This window comes from Equus asinus, chromosome 20 (assembly GCF_041296235.1).
Source record: "Equus asinus isolate D_3611 breed Donkey chromosome 20, EquAss-T2T_v2, whole genome shotgun sequence".
Classification (NCBI taxonomy): Eukaryota; Metazoa; Chordata; class Mammalia; order Perissodactyla; family Equidae; genus Equus; species Equus asinus.
This window is the reverse complement of record NC_091809.1, coordinates 26,258,310-26,274,606: the sequence shown is the minus strand read 5'-3', so window position 1 is coordinate 26,274,606 and position 16,297 is coordinate 26,258,310. Positions and strand designations below refer to the sequence as shown.

General features: G+C 59.9%; 1 protein-coding gene, 1 long non-coding RNA gene and 2 other non-coding genes across 9 annotated transcripts; 3 read left to right on the top strand and 1 right to left on the bottom strand.

The window, feature by feature from the left end:
- The first annotated feature begins 417 nt into the window (after positions 1 to 417).
- Positions 418 to 14,579, top strand: TNPO2 (transportin 2). 6 transcript variants are annotated; one of them, XM_044751861.2, is made up of 25 exons: positions 418 to 571; positions 1,994 to 2,132; positions 2,811 to 2,886; positions 2,969 to 3,118; positions 4,836 to 4,942; positions 5,031 to 5,164; positions 5,239 to 5,320; positions 5,395 to 5,517; positions 5,615 to 5,733; positions 6,594 to 6,654; positions 6,746 to 6,911; positions 7,115 to 7,267; positions 8,727 to 8,952; positions 9,139 to 9,310; positions 9,771 to 9,857; positions 9,946 to 10,053; positions 10,148 to 10,306; positions 10,783 to 10,870; positions 11,053 to 11,151; positions 11,687 to 11,782; positions 12,077 to 12,182; positions 12,424 to 12,523; positions 12,600 to 12,674; positions 12,746 to 12,873; positions 12,964 to 14,579. In XM_044751861.2, exons 2-24 carry the CDS (start codon positions 2,034 to 2,036, stop codon positions 12,851 to 12,853), a joined length of 2,694 nt encoding a protein of 897 aa, XP_044607796.1. In that variant the 5' UTR covers positions 418 to 571; positions 1,994 to 2,033; the 3' UTR covers positions 12,854 to 12,873; positions 12,964 to 14,579. The 6 variants fall into 6 exon arrangements, with proteins under 6 accessions (XP_044607796.1, XP_044607797.1, XP_044607795.1 ...); XM_044751862.2 differs by having other exon boundaries at positions 419 to 571; positions 12,107 to 12,182; XM_044751860.2 differs by having other exon boundaries at positions 436 to 571; positions 2,021 to 2,132; positions 12,107 to 12,182.
- LOC123279224 (small nucleolar RNA SNORD41) lies at positions 8,997 to 9,066 on the top strand. The gene has a single exon (XR_006517141.2). It is a non-coding gene; the product is annotated as a small nucleolar RNA SNORD41 (small nucleolar RNA).
- LOC139041316 (small nucleolar RNA ZL2) lies at positions 10,912 to 10,986 on the top strand. The gene has a single exon (XR_011496233.1). It is a non-coding gene; the product is annotated as a small nucleolar RNA ZL2 (small nucleolar RNA).
- A 197-nt stretch (positions 14,580 to 14,776) lies between the features above and the next one.
- LOC106826930 (uncharacterized) lies at positions 14,777 to 16,285 on the bottom strand. Its single transcript, XR_001397010.3, has 2 exons — positions 15,916 to 16,285; positions 14,777 to 15,246 (listed from the first exon to the last, which is right to left on the bottom strand). It is a non-coding gene; the product is annotated as an uncharacterized lncRNA (long non-coding RNA).
- Positions 16,286 to 16,297: the final 12 nt, after the last annotated feature.

The window sequence follows — 16,297 nt, the reverse complement described above, 5'->3', positions numbered from 1 at the left end:
CAGGCACTCCCTTTGTCTGGCTTTTCTTTCTTTCTCTCTGGGATATAAAGTCCACGCCAGGCTCAGTCCCTCCGCTCTTTCCTTGCGCACGCAGACTGTACTCCTCCCAATACCTTCTGGATGGGGGAAAGAAGCACAGTTCAGTTCTTACAGGAGGGGGGTGACAAAGGCGCAGGTGGCTCTGGCCGAGGCATTCGCAAGTCCACCACACCGAAAGTCCCCACTCGCCACCAAACTCAGCTCCCAGCGCAGAGCTGCCGTCAGGCGGGCTCGAGAGACGCTGAGAAAACGAGACGGTGGGAGGACCGGCCGGCCAGAAAGGCCAAAAGAACCTCCACCTCTTCGGTCACGTGACCCGGCTTCGGCGGGGCCTGGGTTTCCCCGGAGCCAGGCCACGTGCGACGTCTGCTCCTTGTGATTGGCTCGTCTGGGCCAGTTTGAACGACGTACGGAAGCCGCGGCGGCTCATCTACGGCCGCGTTTTTTTATTCCCTCTCTTTGCCTCCCTCCTTCCGCGCGAGTCTCAGGAGAAGCCGCAGCGCAAGGCGCCGCTGCTTCCGCCCGGGGCCCGGTAAGTGGGCCTCACCCCGAGGCCGACCGGCTCGGCTCCGGCTTGCGTCGAGCCCTGTCGGGCTCCGGGCTTGCGCTGCGCGCGGCCCGGGCATCGGGGCCGCGCCTGACCGGGAAAGGCCGGGAACCCGGTTGGGCCCGATTCGCTAGGCAGCGAGAACGGGCCGGGGCGGGGGAGGGGGGAACCGAGCCAGGCTTAGGGGGTGGGGCCTCGGAGCCGGGCCAGGTCCCAGTGCCGGGAGAATCGGGCCAGTGGGGCGGCTGGGGTCGGGCTGGAGGAGATCTGATTGGGGGAAGCGTTTGGGGACTGCTTAGGGCCTGATTGGGGCACGTCGCGAGGATCGGGTGTGTGTGTGGGGCTGTTTCGGCGGGGCTTGGTTGGGTCTGATTGGGGGAGGCCGCACGGAAAAGTTGGGGGGGCTTCTTGGGCCCTGATAGGGAGGGGCGTCATACTTCGGCCTAGAGGGCTTTGCTGGGTCTGGCTGCGAGGCGTCGCTGGGATCCGTTGGGGGGAATGCTCCGAGGGGTGTTCGGCCAGGCCTAATCGGGGGAAGCTGCAGGGATGGACCAAGGGGGTTTCCGGCTCGAGGCGGTGGAGGGCTTGGCCGAACTTGGTTGGGGGAAGCAGCTGAGATCCATCAGCAGCAGTTACTGCTGACTGGGGGGACGGGGCCGGGGGGGGGGGGGGGGTGGGTCGGGGGGAGGGCTTGGCCGCATCTGATTGGGGAAAGTGACAGGGACGGCCCAAGGGGCTTCTGTCACGGTGTGGGCGGGCTTGGCTCGCTTTCATTCTCTGAGAGGCACTGGGGACCTGTTTGGGGATTGCTTCGCGCCCGATTAGGAGGACTCTCTGGACGGGGTCCTGCTAGGCCAGAAAGCGGGGCGTCTGGCATCCGGTTGAACTCGGAGGGCCGGATTATGGGACGCGGCAGGGATCAGGACAATCGGAGCACCTTGGGACGGTGCACCTGGGGAGGCTCAGGGACTGCTCAGGGGCAGAGGAGGTGGCTGGGATCTGGCGGAGCTCGAGGGCTGGATTTTGGGAGGAGAAGCGGGGGTCTTTGGGGACCACACCTGCATGGGGCCGGGGCGCTATCACAGTCTGGGGCAGGGTCCCTAGACGGGGAGGTGGCTGCTGCGAGGGAGATAGAAGCGTTAGGGCCCACAGCCCGGGTAGCAGCACGGGCTGCCGTGAGACGAAGGCTCCGCGCTGGGCCGGATGAGGATCCGCCGGCCCTGCCACCTCCTCCCATAGCCCGCTTCCACATCCCCCGCCTGCGCGGCCGTGGATGGTGGGCGCGGCTGGCTGCGACCCCGCGCTTGGGCTACTGTGGATGGGCGGACTTGTCTGCCGGGTGTACTCCAGTCGTGCTGCCTCCGAGGGGCCTCAGCCTCTGTCTCACACGGAGCCCCGGGGACCCAGGGCTGACCCTGGCCCCTGCCCCCACAGCTCGGCTTGCGCCATGGACTGGCAGCCAGATGAGCAGGGCCTGCAGCAGGTCCTGCAGCTGCTCAAAGACTCTCAGTCGCCCAACACAGCCACGCAGCGCATCGTGCAGGACGTATCCTTCCTTCCTTCCTTCCGGGCCTGGGGGAACCTGGCAGACATCTGCAGCCCCTAAAGGCCAGAGAGGAAGGGGCCGCCTCCCGGATCCCCAGACTCTTTCTCCTGTGGGGAGGAGCTAGCCTTGGCTGAGAATGAAGGATTAGAATTCTTGGGTCCCATTCCCAGAGGAAATGTGGTCCTGGGGGCCGGGGTGGGGGGAGGTGCAGGGCTGGAGGAGGACACCTTTTGCTGGCTCTCAGTTTTTGTTTAGGTTCATGGTTAAAATTTCTTTTTTAATTGGTTTAAAATACTATGTTAGACTTTTAAAATGTTTAACCGTTAGTAAGTTTTGCTTGAAAATGTGGATTTCCTTCTTTTTGAAAAAAGCAGGCAACATTGAACTGCTGGTGAGCGCCTGAGTGGCAACAGCTGCCTTCAGACGGAGCGGGGCTGCCAGCCCTCTCCTGCTCTGGCCAGGGCTGCAGGACTGGGCCGAAAGCTCAGGCGTGCTCCCGCAGCCCCCTGCATGGATTTGATGGGGCTGAAGTGCTGTGTTTGGGGCACGGGGGTTGACAGGTGGGGTCAGGAGCTGGCTGCATGGTCCCAGTGGTCAGAGGTACCATCAGCTATGTGACAATAAGGGGGCCCTGCCTGGGGAAGGCCCCTCTCTCCCAAGTCCCTTAACAACCGGCAGAAACTCAAACAACTGAACCAGTTTCCTGACTTCAACAACTACCTGATCTTCGTTCTGACCAGACTCAAGTCGGAAGGTACGCCTTCGGGGCCCCTCCACGCAGGCTGGACCCTGCCTTCTCCCCCGTGGTCCCTTGAGCCTCAGTCCTCTTTCCCCAGATGAGCCAACTCGCTCTCTCAGTGGCCTCATCCTCAAGAACAACGTGAAGGCGCATTACCAGAGCTTTCCACCGCCTGTGGCTGACTTCATCAAGCAAGAGTGTCTCAACAACATCGGGGACGCCTCCTCGCTCATCCGAGCCACCATAGGTGAGGGGGCAGTAGGGGTCAGCCTGTGATGACCAGAAGCTTCTGAGCATGTTAAGGGGGTCGACTCACTGAATGCTCCAGCACTGTGGACGGTGGTACTATTACTGTGGCCGTTTCACAGATGAGGAAACTGAGGCACAGGGATGTTAGGGGGCTTGCCTGGTGAGGAGGAACTCGGAAGCGAGCAGCGCAGGCCCACGCTCTGGACCGCTCCCTCCTGAAACAGCCGCGCTTCCTTCTGAGGCAGTCACTCAACGTGCAGAATTTGGTGTTAGGTCGGGGCTCCCTGCCCTCGTGGAGCTCAGTGTCATTAGCCAGCTCTCACCCATGACTATTTAGGTGAAGCGTGAGCCAGGTGGCATTGGAGCGTCCTGACTCCTGGGAGGCTGCCTGGGGAAGGACCAAGAATTTTCTAGCAATTTTCCCTTAAGCCTTTCACTACTGATAAATACCAATGCTACTCTGTATTACCAGCTTGATTTTATTCCCAGCTGACTTGAGATATAACGGACACGTAACTGACTTATACTCTTTTAATTTAAATTTATGTCAACTTTTAAAAGGTGCTGTTGAAAGAGTGTGGTACATAACTTGTAAATGAAGAGATATTTGCTTGTCCTAAAGGGCAGGTAACCTTAAAAACAAATGCAGTAAAGACAGAAAAAATAGTCTTAAATTTGAAGTAGATGGGGGGGCCTGCCAGAAGGGCTGGTCTTGGGACCTGCCGCCTCTGTTAAAAGTGACCCTTAGCCTGGACAGCCCCCACTTTGAGGCTAGCAGAAGGACCTGGATGTAAAGCTTATTCTAGGGCCACGTTCTGCTCCAAGTACTTAAGTTGTTGAAGCTTCCTGGTAGTCCTAGGACATCGTGTTCTTTATCTCCGTTGAGGCACAGAGAGGTTGGGTGATGTGGCCCAGGTCATACAAGGACGGGCCTAAGGCTGCACTCAGTCTACCTGATCAGGGAGCTGGGGTCATCTGGAGTGTGGGCAGTGGCAGCTTCCCCTCTGGGAAACACTGCCATCTCCTGGCTTTAGTTACCATCTGTACTGACATCATGAGTCAGTCAGCCGCCAGACCGCTCCACTGCCCTCTCACTTTAGAAGCCTCCTGCAGGTCGCACTTGGGTTTCTAATACGCAGTACAAGGCTTCCCCAAGGCCACGTGGCCCTGCACGACCTGCCCCGCTCCCGACCCAGCCGTCACCTCCTCTCGCTCTCTCCGTCAGCCCCACTTACTCCTCACCCATCTGTGAGCACACCAGGCCTCCTGCTGCCGGCCCTTTGCACCTGCCCTTCCTTCTGTCTTGGCTGCTCCTTGCCCAGGGACCTGGACGGCTTCTCCCTCACCTGCAGGTCTTTGCTCAGATATCAAGATGGCACCTGGCTGAAGCCTGCTCTGGACACCCAGTTTAAAATGGCTGCCTTCACCCTCAGCCCTTGCCGGCCACCTTCTCTGCTTTGTTTCCCCACTTAGCTCTTGGTGTCTCACTTCCCAGGTCTTTGCTGCTTTCTCTTTACCTCACCAGACGGTCAGATCCCAGGGGCGGGGATTTGGTGTTTAGTGCTGGGCTGCCTCAGAGCCGGGAGCGGAGCTGGCTCACAGTGAGGCTTGGAGGATCTCAAAGGGGCGTGTGGTGCTTCTGGGGGCGGTGAGGGCCGGGCTGCCGAGCGGGCCCGCACCCCGCCTGAGGCAGCGTCCTTTCCCGGCCGCCCCAGGCATTCTCATCACCACCATCGCTTCCAAGGGCGAGCTGCAGATGTGGCCCGAGCTGCTGCCCCAGCTGTGCAACCTGCTCAACTCAGAGGATTACAACACTTGCGAGGTAGGCAACAAGCCGTGGCCCCCGAGCGGGCATGGGCGCGGGAGCCTGACCGGGACCCACGCCCATCTGGCCGCCCCCCTCCACTCAGGGAGCCTTCGGAGCCCTGCAGAAGATCTGCGAAGACTCTTCTGAGCTTCTGGACAGCGATGCCCTCAACAGGCCCCTCAACGTCATGATCCCCAAGTTCCTCCAGTTCTTCAAGCACTGCAGCCCCAAGATCCGGTGGGTGTAGCCCCGGGGTCTGCGGGTCCTGGGCAGGCAGGCTCGAGGCTGACCGTGTGCTCGCCCCCTGGCAGGTCCCACGCCATCGCCTGCGTGAACCAGTTCATCATGGACCGGGCCCAGGCGCTGATGGACAACATCGACACCTTCATCGAGGTGGGCTGCCGGGCTGGGGGTGAGCAGGCCGAGGGCTGAGGGCCCCGCCACAGCTGACCCTGCCTGCCCCGCAGCACCTGTTCGCCCTGGCCGTGGACGACGACCCCGAGGTGCGGAAGAATGTGTGCCGCGCTCTGGTGATGCTGCTGGAAGTGCGAATCGACAGGCTTATCCCCCACATGCACAGCATCATCCAGGTGTGCATGGCCCAGGCCAGTGCCATGGGGTGGGAGGCAGTGGGGGAGCCCCCACCACCAGCCGGCCGGGCCTCACACCTTCTCCCACCTGCCCCAGTATATGCTGCAGAGGACCCAGGACCACGATGAGAACGTGGCCCTTGAGGCCTGTGAGTTCTGGCTGACACTGGCCGAGCAGCCCATCTGCAAGGAAGTCCTGGCCTCCCACCTGGTCCAGTGAGTGCTGCTCCTGCCCTCCGTCCCACCCGAGCCTCAGTTCATGTCTTCTGTCTCAGTTTACCTTCTATCCCTGCAGACATAGTATTGAAAGTGATAAGAATGTAGCTTTTAATGACTTAAAAATTAGGTAAATTATAGGTAGAAAAAATGAAATGTCAACAGAAGCTTCAGGTATAGCTGGATCCAGGTGCTCAAAGGATGTGAAAGATATCTGTCTAGTCTCACATCTACTTCGTCTGTGCCAGCTTCATTCTCAGGCACGACCTTCCCTCGTGGTAGTGTTGTGGCCTTGTGCAACCTTCCAGCTTAGGAACCTCAGAGTAAAGAGTTTCTCTCTTGACCAGTTTTTCCAGCAAAAGTCCTAGGGCTGACCTTCCTTGACCAACAGGGATCACTCACCTCTCCCCAAGTCAGTGGAGGTGTAATCACAGTTTCCAGTCCCGAGGTGCATGGGCTCCGGCTGAGGGGGCTGGCTGCCCTGCCTCCTGTTTGCTCCCCTAACCTGGCCCCATCCCATGGAAGTGCCTGGTGGTAGGGCCCCATCTCCCTGCCTTTTGGGGTGCTAGGGGTCTGGCATTGTTCTCAGCTTTTCAGTGTATTCAGGGATCTGGAATTCACTGAGGGGCCAAGTGTGGGTCAGGAACCCTCCTGTGGAGCCAGGAGTCGTGTCACCTCTGTCCCAGTCACGGGCTGAGACTAGGCTGGCTTGGCATCCCCTGCGGGAAGTGAATGGACACGGAGAAGCAGAATCAGCAGGCTTGGGACAGGCGGCCCCTTGGCCCCTCTGCTTTCCTCTTCCCGGGGCTGTCAGCCTCCCTGGGGCCCTGCAGCCTGATGAACAGCTTCTCTACCGGCAGGTTGATCCCCATCCTGGTGAACGGGATGAAGTACTCGGAAATTGACATCATCCTGCTCAAGGTCGGTCAGGCCAACTGCTGGGTGTGGGCCAGTGGGCGAGGCGTAGGTCTGGGGGCCCTGGGGGTACTTAGTGCTGTGCCTGGCCCCGCAGGGGGACGTGGAGGAGGATGAGGCGGTCCCCGACAGCGAGCAGGACATCAAGCCACGCTTCCACAAGTCACGCACGGTCACGCTGCCCCATGAGGCCGAGCGGCCTGACAGCTCCGAGGACGCAGAGGATGATGATGATGACGATGCTTTGTCCGACTGGAATCTGAGTGCGTGGCCTGGCCTGGGGCAAGGGGGGATCGTGGGGGGCAAGCCCTGGGCTGTCTCTCGAGAGGTGATTGGAAGCCTCCGCAGAGCAGATCGTGCAGATTCTGATCGTGATCTCTGACCCTGGGGGTACAGTCGGCGAGGGCCTGCGGCGTGCCCGATGGGCCTCCCCGAGCCTACCCCACAGTTTCTCCTCCCACCCCAGGGAAGTGCTCGGCGGCTGCGCTGGACGTCCTGGCCAACGTCTTCCGGGAGGAGCTGCTGCCCCACCTCCTCCCCCTCCTCAAGGGCCTCCTCTTCCACCCTGAGTGGGTGGTCAAGGAGTCAGGCATCCTGGTGCTGGGTGCCATCGCTGAGGGTGAGTCCCGCCCGCCCGGCTTCGCCCGACCTCTGAGCCCCGTGCTGGCTCAGACTGTCTGGGGCTGGCCCACGCAGGGCTGTGTCTGGGGTGAGCTCTCCAGAGGCCTGCTCACCCTCCTCCAGACAGCTCTGGGATTTGAATCTTCCCCTCAGCCTGTGGGCCTGAAAGGAACCCCAGCCCCACAAATGCAGGCTCTCCCCAATCCTCACGGGCCGGCAGTTTCGTGAGGTTGGGAGCATCATTACAGCAACCCGACATCAAGGGACTTCTGCAGGGTTTGCCCTGCGGGAGGCAGCCGGGGGCCACGGGCTCACCACCCCAGTGAGCTGGGTGTTCTAGATGGGGATACAGAGGAGCAGAGAGATTGATACCACTTCCCCGGGCGGTCTGGGTGCAGCTGGCCGCCAGGCTGCCTGCAGAACGACAAGGGTGCAGCGGTGCTGTTTCCTCCACTTCTGCTCAGAGTGCTCTTAGTGGCGTGTTCCTCCGGCTCCCTTTGTCCCAACAAGGTGAACAGCTGAATTCCCAGACTGCTCTGTGCATCTGTTGCAGGCGTCCCTGGTGACTGCCTCGGCCTCCAGGCCTGTCAGAAACAGGCCACAACTCGGCGGGGACACCTTTCCCCGAGAGCTTTTTTTTTTTTTTTTTGAGGAAGATTAGCCCTGAGCTAACTACTGCCAATCCTCCTCTTTTTTGCTGAGGAAGACTGGCCCTGAGCTCACATCCATGCCCATCTTCCTCTACTTTATACCTGGGATGCCTACCGCAGCATGGCTTTTGCCACGCAGTGCCATGTCCGCACCCAGGATCCGAACTGGCGAAGCCCGGGCCGCTGAGAAACAGAACGTGTGAACTTAACCACTGCGCCACGGGGCCAGCCCCAGCCTGGGAGCTTTTAAAGCTTGTCATAAAGGTTTCCTTGTATGCTAAGTGTAACGTAGCTTATGTTAATATGTGTATATGTATTAACAGACTACATTTTGTCTCCTGTGTGTTAATGGGAACAGATCTAGAAGAACTGACCCGAAACCAGTAAAAATAGGTCTCGTGTCGTGGATTATAAGGGGTGTGCTATTAGCTGAGATCTCTGATTAACAGAGAGATGCGTTCATGGTTTTTTAAAAAAAGAAGAAAAATAGAAAAAGAAAAATCACAAACATCAAGAAAGTTTTCAAAGGAAGAAACTCCGTCCATCTGGGTCACTGCTGCCCACAAAGCCTGAGTCACTGTGCAGCCCAGCTGTCGGTGCATTCACGGGTCACCAGGACGGGCTGGGGCCACTGGAGGGGACAGGCTCGCTCTGAGCTGTCTTCCGTCCTGACCCTGCCTTTACCTGCTCTGTGATGCTGGGCCACTTATGTAACCTCCGAGCCTCAGTTTCTCTGTCTCTCCCCAGAAGGGTGGGTGTGGCCGGGCCCAGCTGGGCTCAGCCTCACCCCTGTCCCTGTCCTTGCAGGCTGCATGCAGGGCATGGTGCCCTACCTGCCTGAGCTGATCCCGCACCTCATCCAGTGCCTGTCGGACAAGAAGGCCCTGGTCCGCTCCATCGCCTGCTGGACGTTGAGCCGCTATGCCCACTGGGTGGTCAGCCAGCCGCCTGATATGCACCTTAAGCCCCTGATGACGGAGCTGCTCAAGCGCATCCTGGATGGCAACAAGAGGGTGCAGGAGGCGGCCTGCAGGTGACCTTCTGCCCCTGGTCCCACAGCCCCTACCCCTGCCCCTCCGGGAAGTGATGATATGCATGACCCGTGACATCAAGCTGATTTCTCGCGTATTCGTACTGGCTGATCCCGAGCACGCCCTCCCCATCCCGCCCGTGGTTCTGCCCTGCTTGCAGCCACCCCCTGAGCCCTCCTCTCCTCCAGCGCCTTCGCCACCCTGGAGGAGGAGGCCTGCACGGAGCTGGTGCCATACCTTAGCTACATCCTCGATACCCTCGTCTTCGCCTTCGGCAAGTACCAGCACAAGAACCTGCTGATCCTCTACGATGCCATCGGCACTCTGGCCGACTCTGTGGGCCACCACCTCAACCAGCCGGTGAGACCCCACAGCGGCTCCTTCCTCCCGATCCCGGGGCCCCTCGGCATCCGGTGACCTGGCGGCGACCCCGTGTCACACGCCAGGGACGTGGCCGTGACCTCAACAGGCAGACAGACAGACCCAGCCCCTGCCCTCGCCCTGCTCCCAGTCTAGTGGGGGAGACAGACAGTTATGAGACAGCGTGGTAAGTGCTGTGCCGGGGCAGCTCAGGGGCCTGCGGGGAACCAGGGGGTGCCGACCCGGGCTCCGAGGTGGGAGGGAGGGCAGGCCCCAGGACGGCTGAGAAGGGCCTGGATGTCTGACAGGATGGCGAGGCCTTGCAGGGGCCCCATGAGCCACAACGAGGAACCCAGACCTCATGGCTCAGGTGATGGGTGCCTCTGAATCCCAGGGAGCCCTGCTGATTCCCAGGTTGCCACCCCAAGCCAGGGAGCCCCAACTTCCCCTCCCCCTCCAGGAGTACATCCAGAAGCTGATGCCTCCGCTGATCCAGAAGTGGAATGAGCTCAAGGACGAAGACAAGGACCTCTTCCCTCTGCTGGAGGTGAGCGGCTCCAGGCCCTCCCGGCGGCCCCAGGCCCTCCCCCACGGCCCCGCCCACCTGAGCTCACCCCCTGCCTTCTCCCTGCTAGTGCCTGTCCTCAGTGGCCACCGCCCTGCAGAGCGGCTTCCTGCCCTACTGCGAGCCTGTCTACCAGCGCTGTGTCACCCTGGTGCAGAAGACGTTGGCCCAGGCCATGGTAAGCGCCCCCCCAATGCCCCCGCTTGCTCTTCTGTTGTTGCCCCAGCGCGGCCTTGTTCCCTCACACGCCAGTCTGCCCCAACTGTGCCCAGATGTACACCCAGCACCCCGAGCAGTATGAGGCACCCGACAAGGACTTCATGATTGTGGCGCTGGACCTGCTCAGTGGCCTGGCCGAGGGCCTGGGCGGCCACGTGGAACAGCTGGTGGCCCGCAGCAACATCATGACCCTGCTCTTCCAGTGCATGCAGGTGGGTGCACGCCCCTCCCAGGCCTCTCAATGGACAGCGAGACACCCAGCAGCCTGTGTGGGCCGCGCTGGGGGCACTCGGGGCCTTGGTTGTGCCCAAAGGACATCAGGGAAAAGGGGTCCGTAAAAACAGAAAAGAGTGTAATTGTTTAAAAAGCTATTTAAATGAGACACAAGTGAAACCTCATTGAAAAAGCAAACTGTAGAAAATGAGGAAGTAGAAACAGGAAATGTGAATGTACAAGCCCCCCCCAGCGTCCCCCCCAGTGTATGTGGACTGGCCACTGTCCCCCCAGCAGGGGAACCCTGAGCCAGGCTCTCATTCACACGTCCTGAGTGCAGGATGCACAGTGCAGCCTGCATCCTGGGCGCTGGCAAGCGGCAGGGTCAGGCCGGGCCCTGGGGACTGTTGGCTAGCTGCCTGTGGCTGGTGGGGGGAGGGGAGCCTTGCCCCGCTGACCCTGCTGTGACCCCCAGGACTCAATGCCCGAGGTCCGGCAGAGCTCCTTCGCCCTCCTGGGAGACCTCACCAAAGCCTGCTTCATCCATGTCAAGCCCTGTATCGGTATGACACCTGTTTTTTCCCCACCCCACCACCCCACCCTGGGCCTCAGGTGATGGAGAAGTGACCGGGGAAGACTGTGACCGAACTGGGATGTATTCGTACTGGCTGATGGGGCCCGCATGGCCAGGTCTGGGAACTCACCCTGGCCGGCCCCCTGCTCAGCACCCCTTTCTCCCCACCAGCTGAGTTCATGCCCATCCTGGGCACCAACCTGAACCCCGAGTTCATCTCTGTCTGCAACAATGCCACCTGGGCCATCGGCGAGATCTGTATGCAGATGGGTGAGTGCCTGCAAGTGGGCCAGCCCTGCCTCTCCCTATTGGCCTGATCCTGGCCTGGGGGCGGGAGCCCAGCTTGACTGGCAGGTCCCCTCAAGCGGGCCCTGGCTCTCCTTGAAGAAGGTAGCCATTGGTCAGGGGCAAAAGGACACCTCTGAGTGGTGTCATCAGAGATGGGGCCTGTGCCTGAAAGACCGTCTGTGGTTGGCTTCTGCAAAGAGGCAGGACAGGAGGCCTGTTCTGACTGGACTGTCTGCCACCTCCCCGTGCCCAAGGCCATTGGCTGAAAGGCCCACTGGGACTGGTGGGGAGACTGGCGCTGCTCCACCCCCCTTGGTGGTGTGGTCTTATCCTGGTGCCCAGGGTGCCTGGGGAAGTGTTGGGTGTGGGGGGAGCCTGTGTGGCGGCACAGGCCCCGGGTGGGGGCAGGGGGAGGGGTATCGTTCCTTCACTGGCTGTGGTTAGCTAGTGTCTGGATGCAGCTGCGGTCAGCATGGCTGGCGTGGGTCATATGGGCTCTGACTGGCTGGTCCCCCAGGGGCAGAGATGCAGCCCTACGTGCAGATGGTCCTCAACAACCTGGTGGAGATCATTAACCGGCCTAACACACCCAAGACGCTGCTGGAAAACACAGGTGTGCGCTAGGCCTGGGCCACCGCCGCCCCCCTTGCCTGCCTCCTGGAGTTGGGGTTTACGTCTGGGAGGGTTAGTTAGAAGAGGCCTTGGGAAAGAACCAGGGAGGGTATCTGGAGGGACTGGGAAGGTGGTCCTGGGAGAGACCCAAGTACGGTGGGGAGGAGACTCTGGCTGGACTAGGCTTGCCCAGGCAGCCAGCAGGAGCTATTCCCTTGGGGCCTGTGGGGCAGAGCGGGGCTGGTGCCTCCTGCCAGAGGCCCCGCCACGTACCGGGGGCCGCTCGGGGTTGCAGGTCGCCTGACGAGTCCCTCTGCCATTCCAGCCATCACCATCGGCCGCCTGGGCTACGTGTGCCCGCAGGAGGTGGCGCCCATGCTGCAGCAGTTCATCCGGCCCTGGTGTGTGCCCACCCGTGTGAGGCCTGCCTGACGGTGGGCGGGCTGGTGGGGTGTCTGGGGCAGGCCCGATCCATCCCTCGCCTGTGCCAGCCCATGGATGCATGTCCCAGCCCCACTGCCCGCTGATCCCTGCTGCCCCTGTCCCCTCGATACGTGGCCCATCCAGCCCCCTGCCCACAACACAGATGCCCAGCCTGCCCCATCCCGCCTGCTGACTCCCCGCCGCTCACCTTCCACACAGGTGCACGTCGCTCAGGAACATCCGGGACAACGAGGAGAAGGACTCGGCCTTCCGCGGCATCTGCATGATGATAGGCGTCAACCCCGGGGGCGTCGTGCAGGTGGGTGCTGGGCGCAGAGGGTGGGCCCTGGGCTTGGCTGGGCGGCCCCTCACACGCCCTGTCCTGTCCGTTTCAGGACTTTATTTTCTTCTGCGACGCTGTAGCCTCCTGGGTGAGCCCGAAGGACGACCTCCGGGACATGTTTTATAAGGTGAGGCTCCCCTGGCCCTGCCAGGGTCCTGGGAGGCGGTGGGGCGCCCCTCACCCCCTGCCTCCCCGCAGATCCTCCATGGCTTCAAAGACCAAGTCGGGGAGGAGAACTGGCAGCAGTTCTCGGAGCAGTTCCCGCCGCTGCTCAAGGAGAGGCTGGCTGCCTTCTACGGGGTCTAGACGAGCATCGTGACAGCCAGGTAAGGAGGCGGCTTGCGGAGGGGGTGGGGGGGGTGGCACTGTCGTGGGGGCCACAGGGGCACGGGCCCTGACCGCCCCCTCTCCCGCAGGTCTCTGTCTGCGTCATCATCGCAGGGGTTGCTGGGGAGCGCGCTGCGTCCAGAAGTCGCCGTGCCCTGGTCGAGGGGGGTTAGGGAGGAGTGAGTGGGATCCAAATCCAGATGCCTTCCCCGTCCATCTACCTGTGGGGCCGGCGGCGGGCGGGCAGGTGGGTGGGGCCTCCACGCTTATCCTACAAACGGGGGGGGGGGGGGTGGGGTGGGACTTCTTGGCGGCAAGGGCCCCTTTGCTCAATCGGGGTCACCTCCGGTGGCCCACTTGGGCCGGCCACGTGGGAGGGAAGAATCAACACGGCCGACGGGATCCGGCTTAGGATGAGGTGAGGGGAAAGCAGGCAGGGAGGGGGGTCCTTGTAGAGACACGTACACTCACACGTACACACGTGGCCACGCGCATGTGCGGTGCTGCAGCCAGCCAGGCTGAGCCAGCCGCCCACCATTTCCCCGACTGCATGGAGACAGTAGAATTAGTGAACCCCTGAGTTAACCCGTAAGGCCTTCCGTGTAACCTGCATCTAGAGTTTAAGAAGCTTCTGCTGTTTTGCCGGAATTGGCGGTGATCGGGGAGGGCTGGGGGGGTTGGGGGCCTCCGCGGGGACCCTGGGCGGGGGGAAGAGGATGGCCACCTTGGGGCCACCCCGTCAGCACGCGCACGCTTCGGACCTGCTCCGCACACTTCCTGCCGGCTCTGAGGCAGCCTCGGCCAGTGTGTCCCCCTCCTTGTCTTGTCCCAGCCAGAAGAGTGGGGACCACCAGAGCGGCTGGGGCTGGCCAGAAGTTGTCCTTTCTCCTTGCCCTGGGCCCCAGAGACTTGAAGATGCTGGGCTGGGACTTTTTTCCCCCAAAGAGAGCTGGGGGCGGCCACAGCTGCTGCCGCCTACCCCCTGCATCTCTCCATAAACAAGCCCCTGTCAAGGGCAGTCCATTTCTCCGTGCTCGCAAGAGCCCTCTTCCCAAGTTCTAGGCCTGAGTTTTAAGACAAGGGCTGCGGCCGGGGCATTTAATCGATGGTGACAGAGGATGAAGGTTTACGTTTTGCCAGCAAGAAGGAAGCTCCGGGCCTGGAAGAGGGGAAAGGTGACGGACCCCCTGACCCCAGTCTGTGGCCCTCGGGCTTCCCGCTCATCCCAGCACCCAGTGGGCCCCGAAACCCACCAGATTGGGGCATGATTCTAGGGTACCTTCTGAGATTGGCTGGGGATGTGGTCACCGTGGGAGGGTTCCCCTGGAGAGGGAGGGAGCGTGGTTATTTGCAAGTTGGCCTGGAAACTGAAACCGGGCCCTGCAGCCCCCTTAATGTTGTTTTCCTTTTTCTCTTCTCCCACTTTCTACTTCTTTGGGGGCGCCTGTTGGGGTTTTGGGGGGCTTTGACTGGATTCCTGCATCCTGGGGCCTGCTCCATCCATCCGTCCGGGGCCCTGGACCCCACCCCCATCACATCCCTGTGTCTTCTTTCTGACAGGGTCAGGCCCTGCCTCTATTCCGAGGGGCACTTGGTGCACATTCCATAAACTCAGCTGGTCGTGTCCCCTCTCCCCCATATGAAACTCCAGCAGGTCTCTGGAAGCCATTTGTAAAAAAAAAAAAAAAAGAAAAAAAAAGAAAAAGGAAAAAAAGTTTTTTTTTTAAAAAAAAAGCATTTAATTTTCTGGTAATTCCAGTTCCTTGGAGCACCCTCTCTCTGCTGGGTCTTGGGGTGTGTGAATGGATTGGCTGATGGGATTGGTAACCCCTTCTCCACCCAGGATGGGGGCTCCAATCACCTTCAGGGAAGGGGAGCCTGGTTCTAGTTTTCTTTCTTTCCTTTTTTTTTTTAAGAAAACTATTTAATTTTTTAATTTATTTTTGGTTGATTTTTGCACAACGAAGTTTCAGCTTCTCAACCTTCTCCCCTGCCCAGGGCTGCGGACCCTGACTGGCCTCGATCTGCAGTCCCCCTCATGCCAATGTCCCTCCTTCCCCCTCCTCTTCCTCCTGCGGGCTCCAGGGTCTGTCCATTTGTTACCGTGCTGTGCTGGGGATTGGCGCCGAGGTGGCGTGAGATTCCACTTGTGTAGAACTTTGTTGAGTAAAGATCAGTTTCTTGTGAAACCCTTGGTCTCCATCTGGTCTCCCTTGTCCTTGGCTTTGGCAGCAGAGAAGAGATATGGAGGGGAGCCTGGGAAGCTTTTGAAATGGGGATGCACAGAACTCAGGAAATAATGAGACTGGGAAGGTATGCAGTAAGCACTAACCAGGTACACTTCTTGGGATCCCAAGCGTCTGTTTTCTTCCCTGTAAAGTGGGAAAGTGAGTGTGAAAGATGAAGATTAAATGTGATAACACACGTGCAGTGCGTTTTCTGGGACATGATTAGAGTTCAGTAAAGGAATCATTAGCGTTGTGGCCCAGGTCCCTGTCTGCCACAGACTAAACTGAGTGGTAAGGCCTTACGGCCTCTCATCTTTGGCTGACTTTACAACTCCGGATCGCTGGGCAGTTTAGACTTTTCCTAGAAGGCTCAGCCCAGCACCAGGCCTGTGGGAAATATGTAAATATGTTTACGGAAGCAAATGAGAAGTTGCTCAGCCCTGGGGACACAAGCCTCAGGATTAAATCTTGTTGCAACATCTGCATTCCAAGGATTACCTGTGTCAAGCTGGGAACACTAAAAATGCAGACACGCGTCCAGCATTCCTTCAACCAAGATGTGCATTTCAGTGAGAGGGAACAGAAGCGAAACAGTGATGTGCCCCACAGAGAAAAATAACAGCGGGGACGGGGGAGAGAACGCTGGGGACAGAGGTCGCTATCACGGTAGGCTACTGCGGGGAGGTGACGTTTGAGCAGAGAGGCGCGTGGATGTCAGAAGAGTCGGGCGGAATAGCAAATGCTGCTTAGAGGTAATCATGTGAACACTGTGGCTCAAAAGAGACTTTCGGTAACTAGGATGCTGTTCCTTACCAGTGTGGCTTTAGGTAATTCAGAGTAACTTTAGCCGAGGCCTACGCAGTGTAACTGCATGTTTCTGGCTCCAGAAGGAGACACTTGAGTTCGAGAATCGCTAGTATGTCCCAGATGCGAACCCGGAAAAGGGACTTTGCACTTCTAAGCTCGGTGTCACCTGTGAAGGGTGCCTTCGGCAGGGCCCCGTTTTTCAAACCAGAGTTCGCTGGCCGTCTGCACCAGCACCACCAGAGATGCTTGTTTGAAAAACGCAGGAACCAGGAATCTGCGTTTTCCAGCCCAAGGCCCACGCAGCTGCACAACGAGACCCCACGAGCAAGCAAGCTTCCACTCACGCGCCAGTTTCCCCGCCGGCCGCTCGGTTCCGGCCGGCGCCGTA

Bases quoted from the DNA above. Each gene is read 5' to 3' on its own strand.
- TNPO2 (XM_070491451.1), top strand. From the start codon at position 2,034: ATGGACTGGCAGCCAGATGAGCAGGGCCTGCAGCAGGTCCTGCAGCTG. The intron at 9,311-9,770 runs GTGAGACCCCAC...CTCCCCCTCCAG, and splicing joins GCCACCACCTCAACCAGCCG to GAGTACATCCAGAAGCTGAT. The intron at 12,524-12,599 runs GTGGGTGCTGGG...TGTCCGTTTCAG, and splicing joins ACCCCGGGGGCGTCGTGCAG to GACTTTATTTTCTTCTGCGA.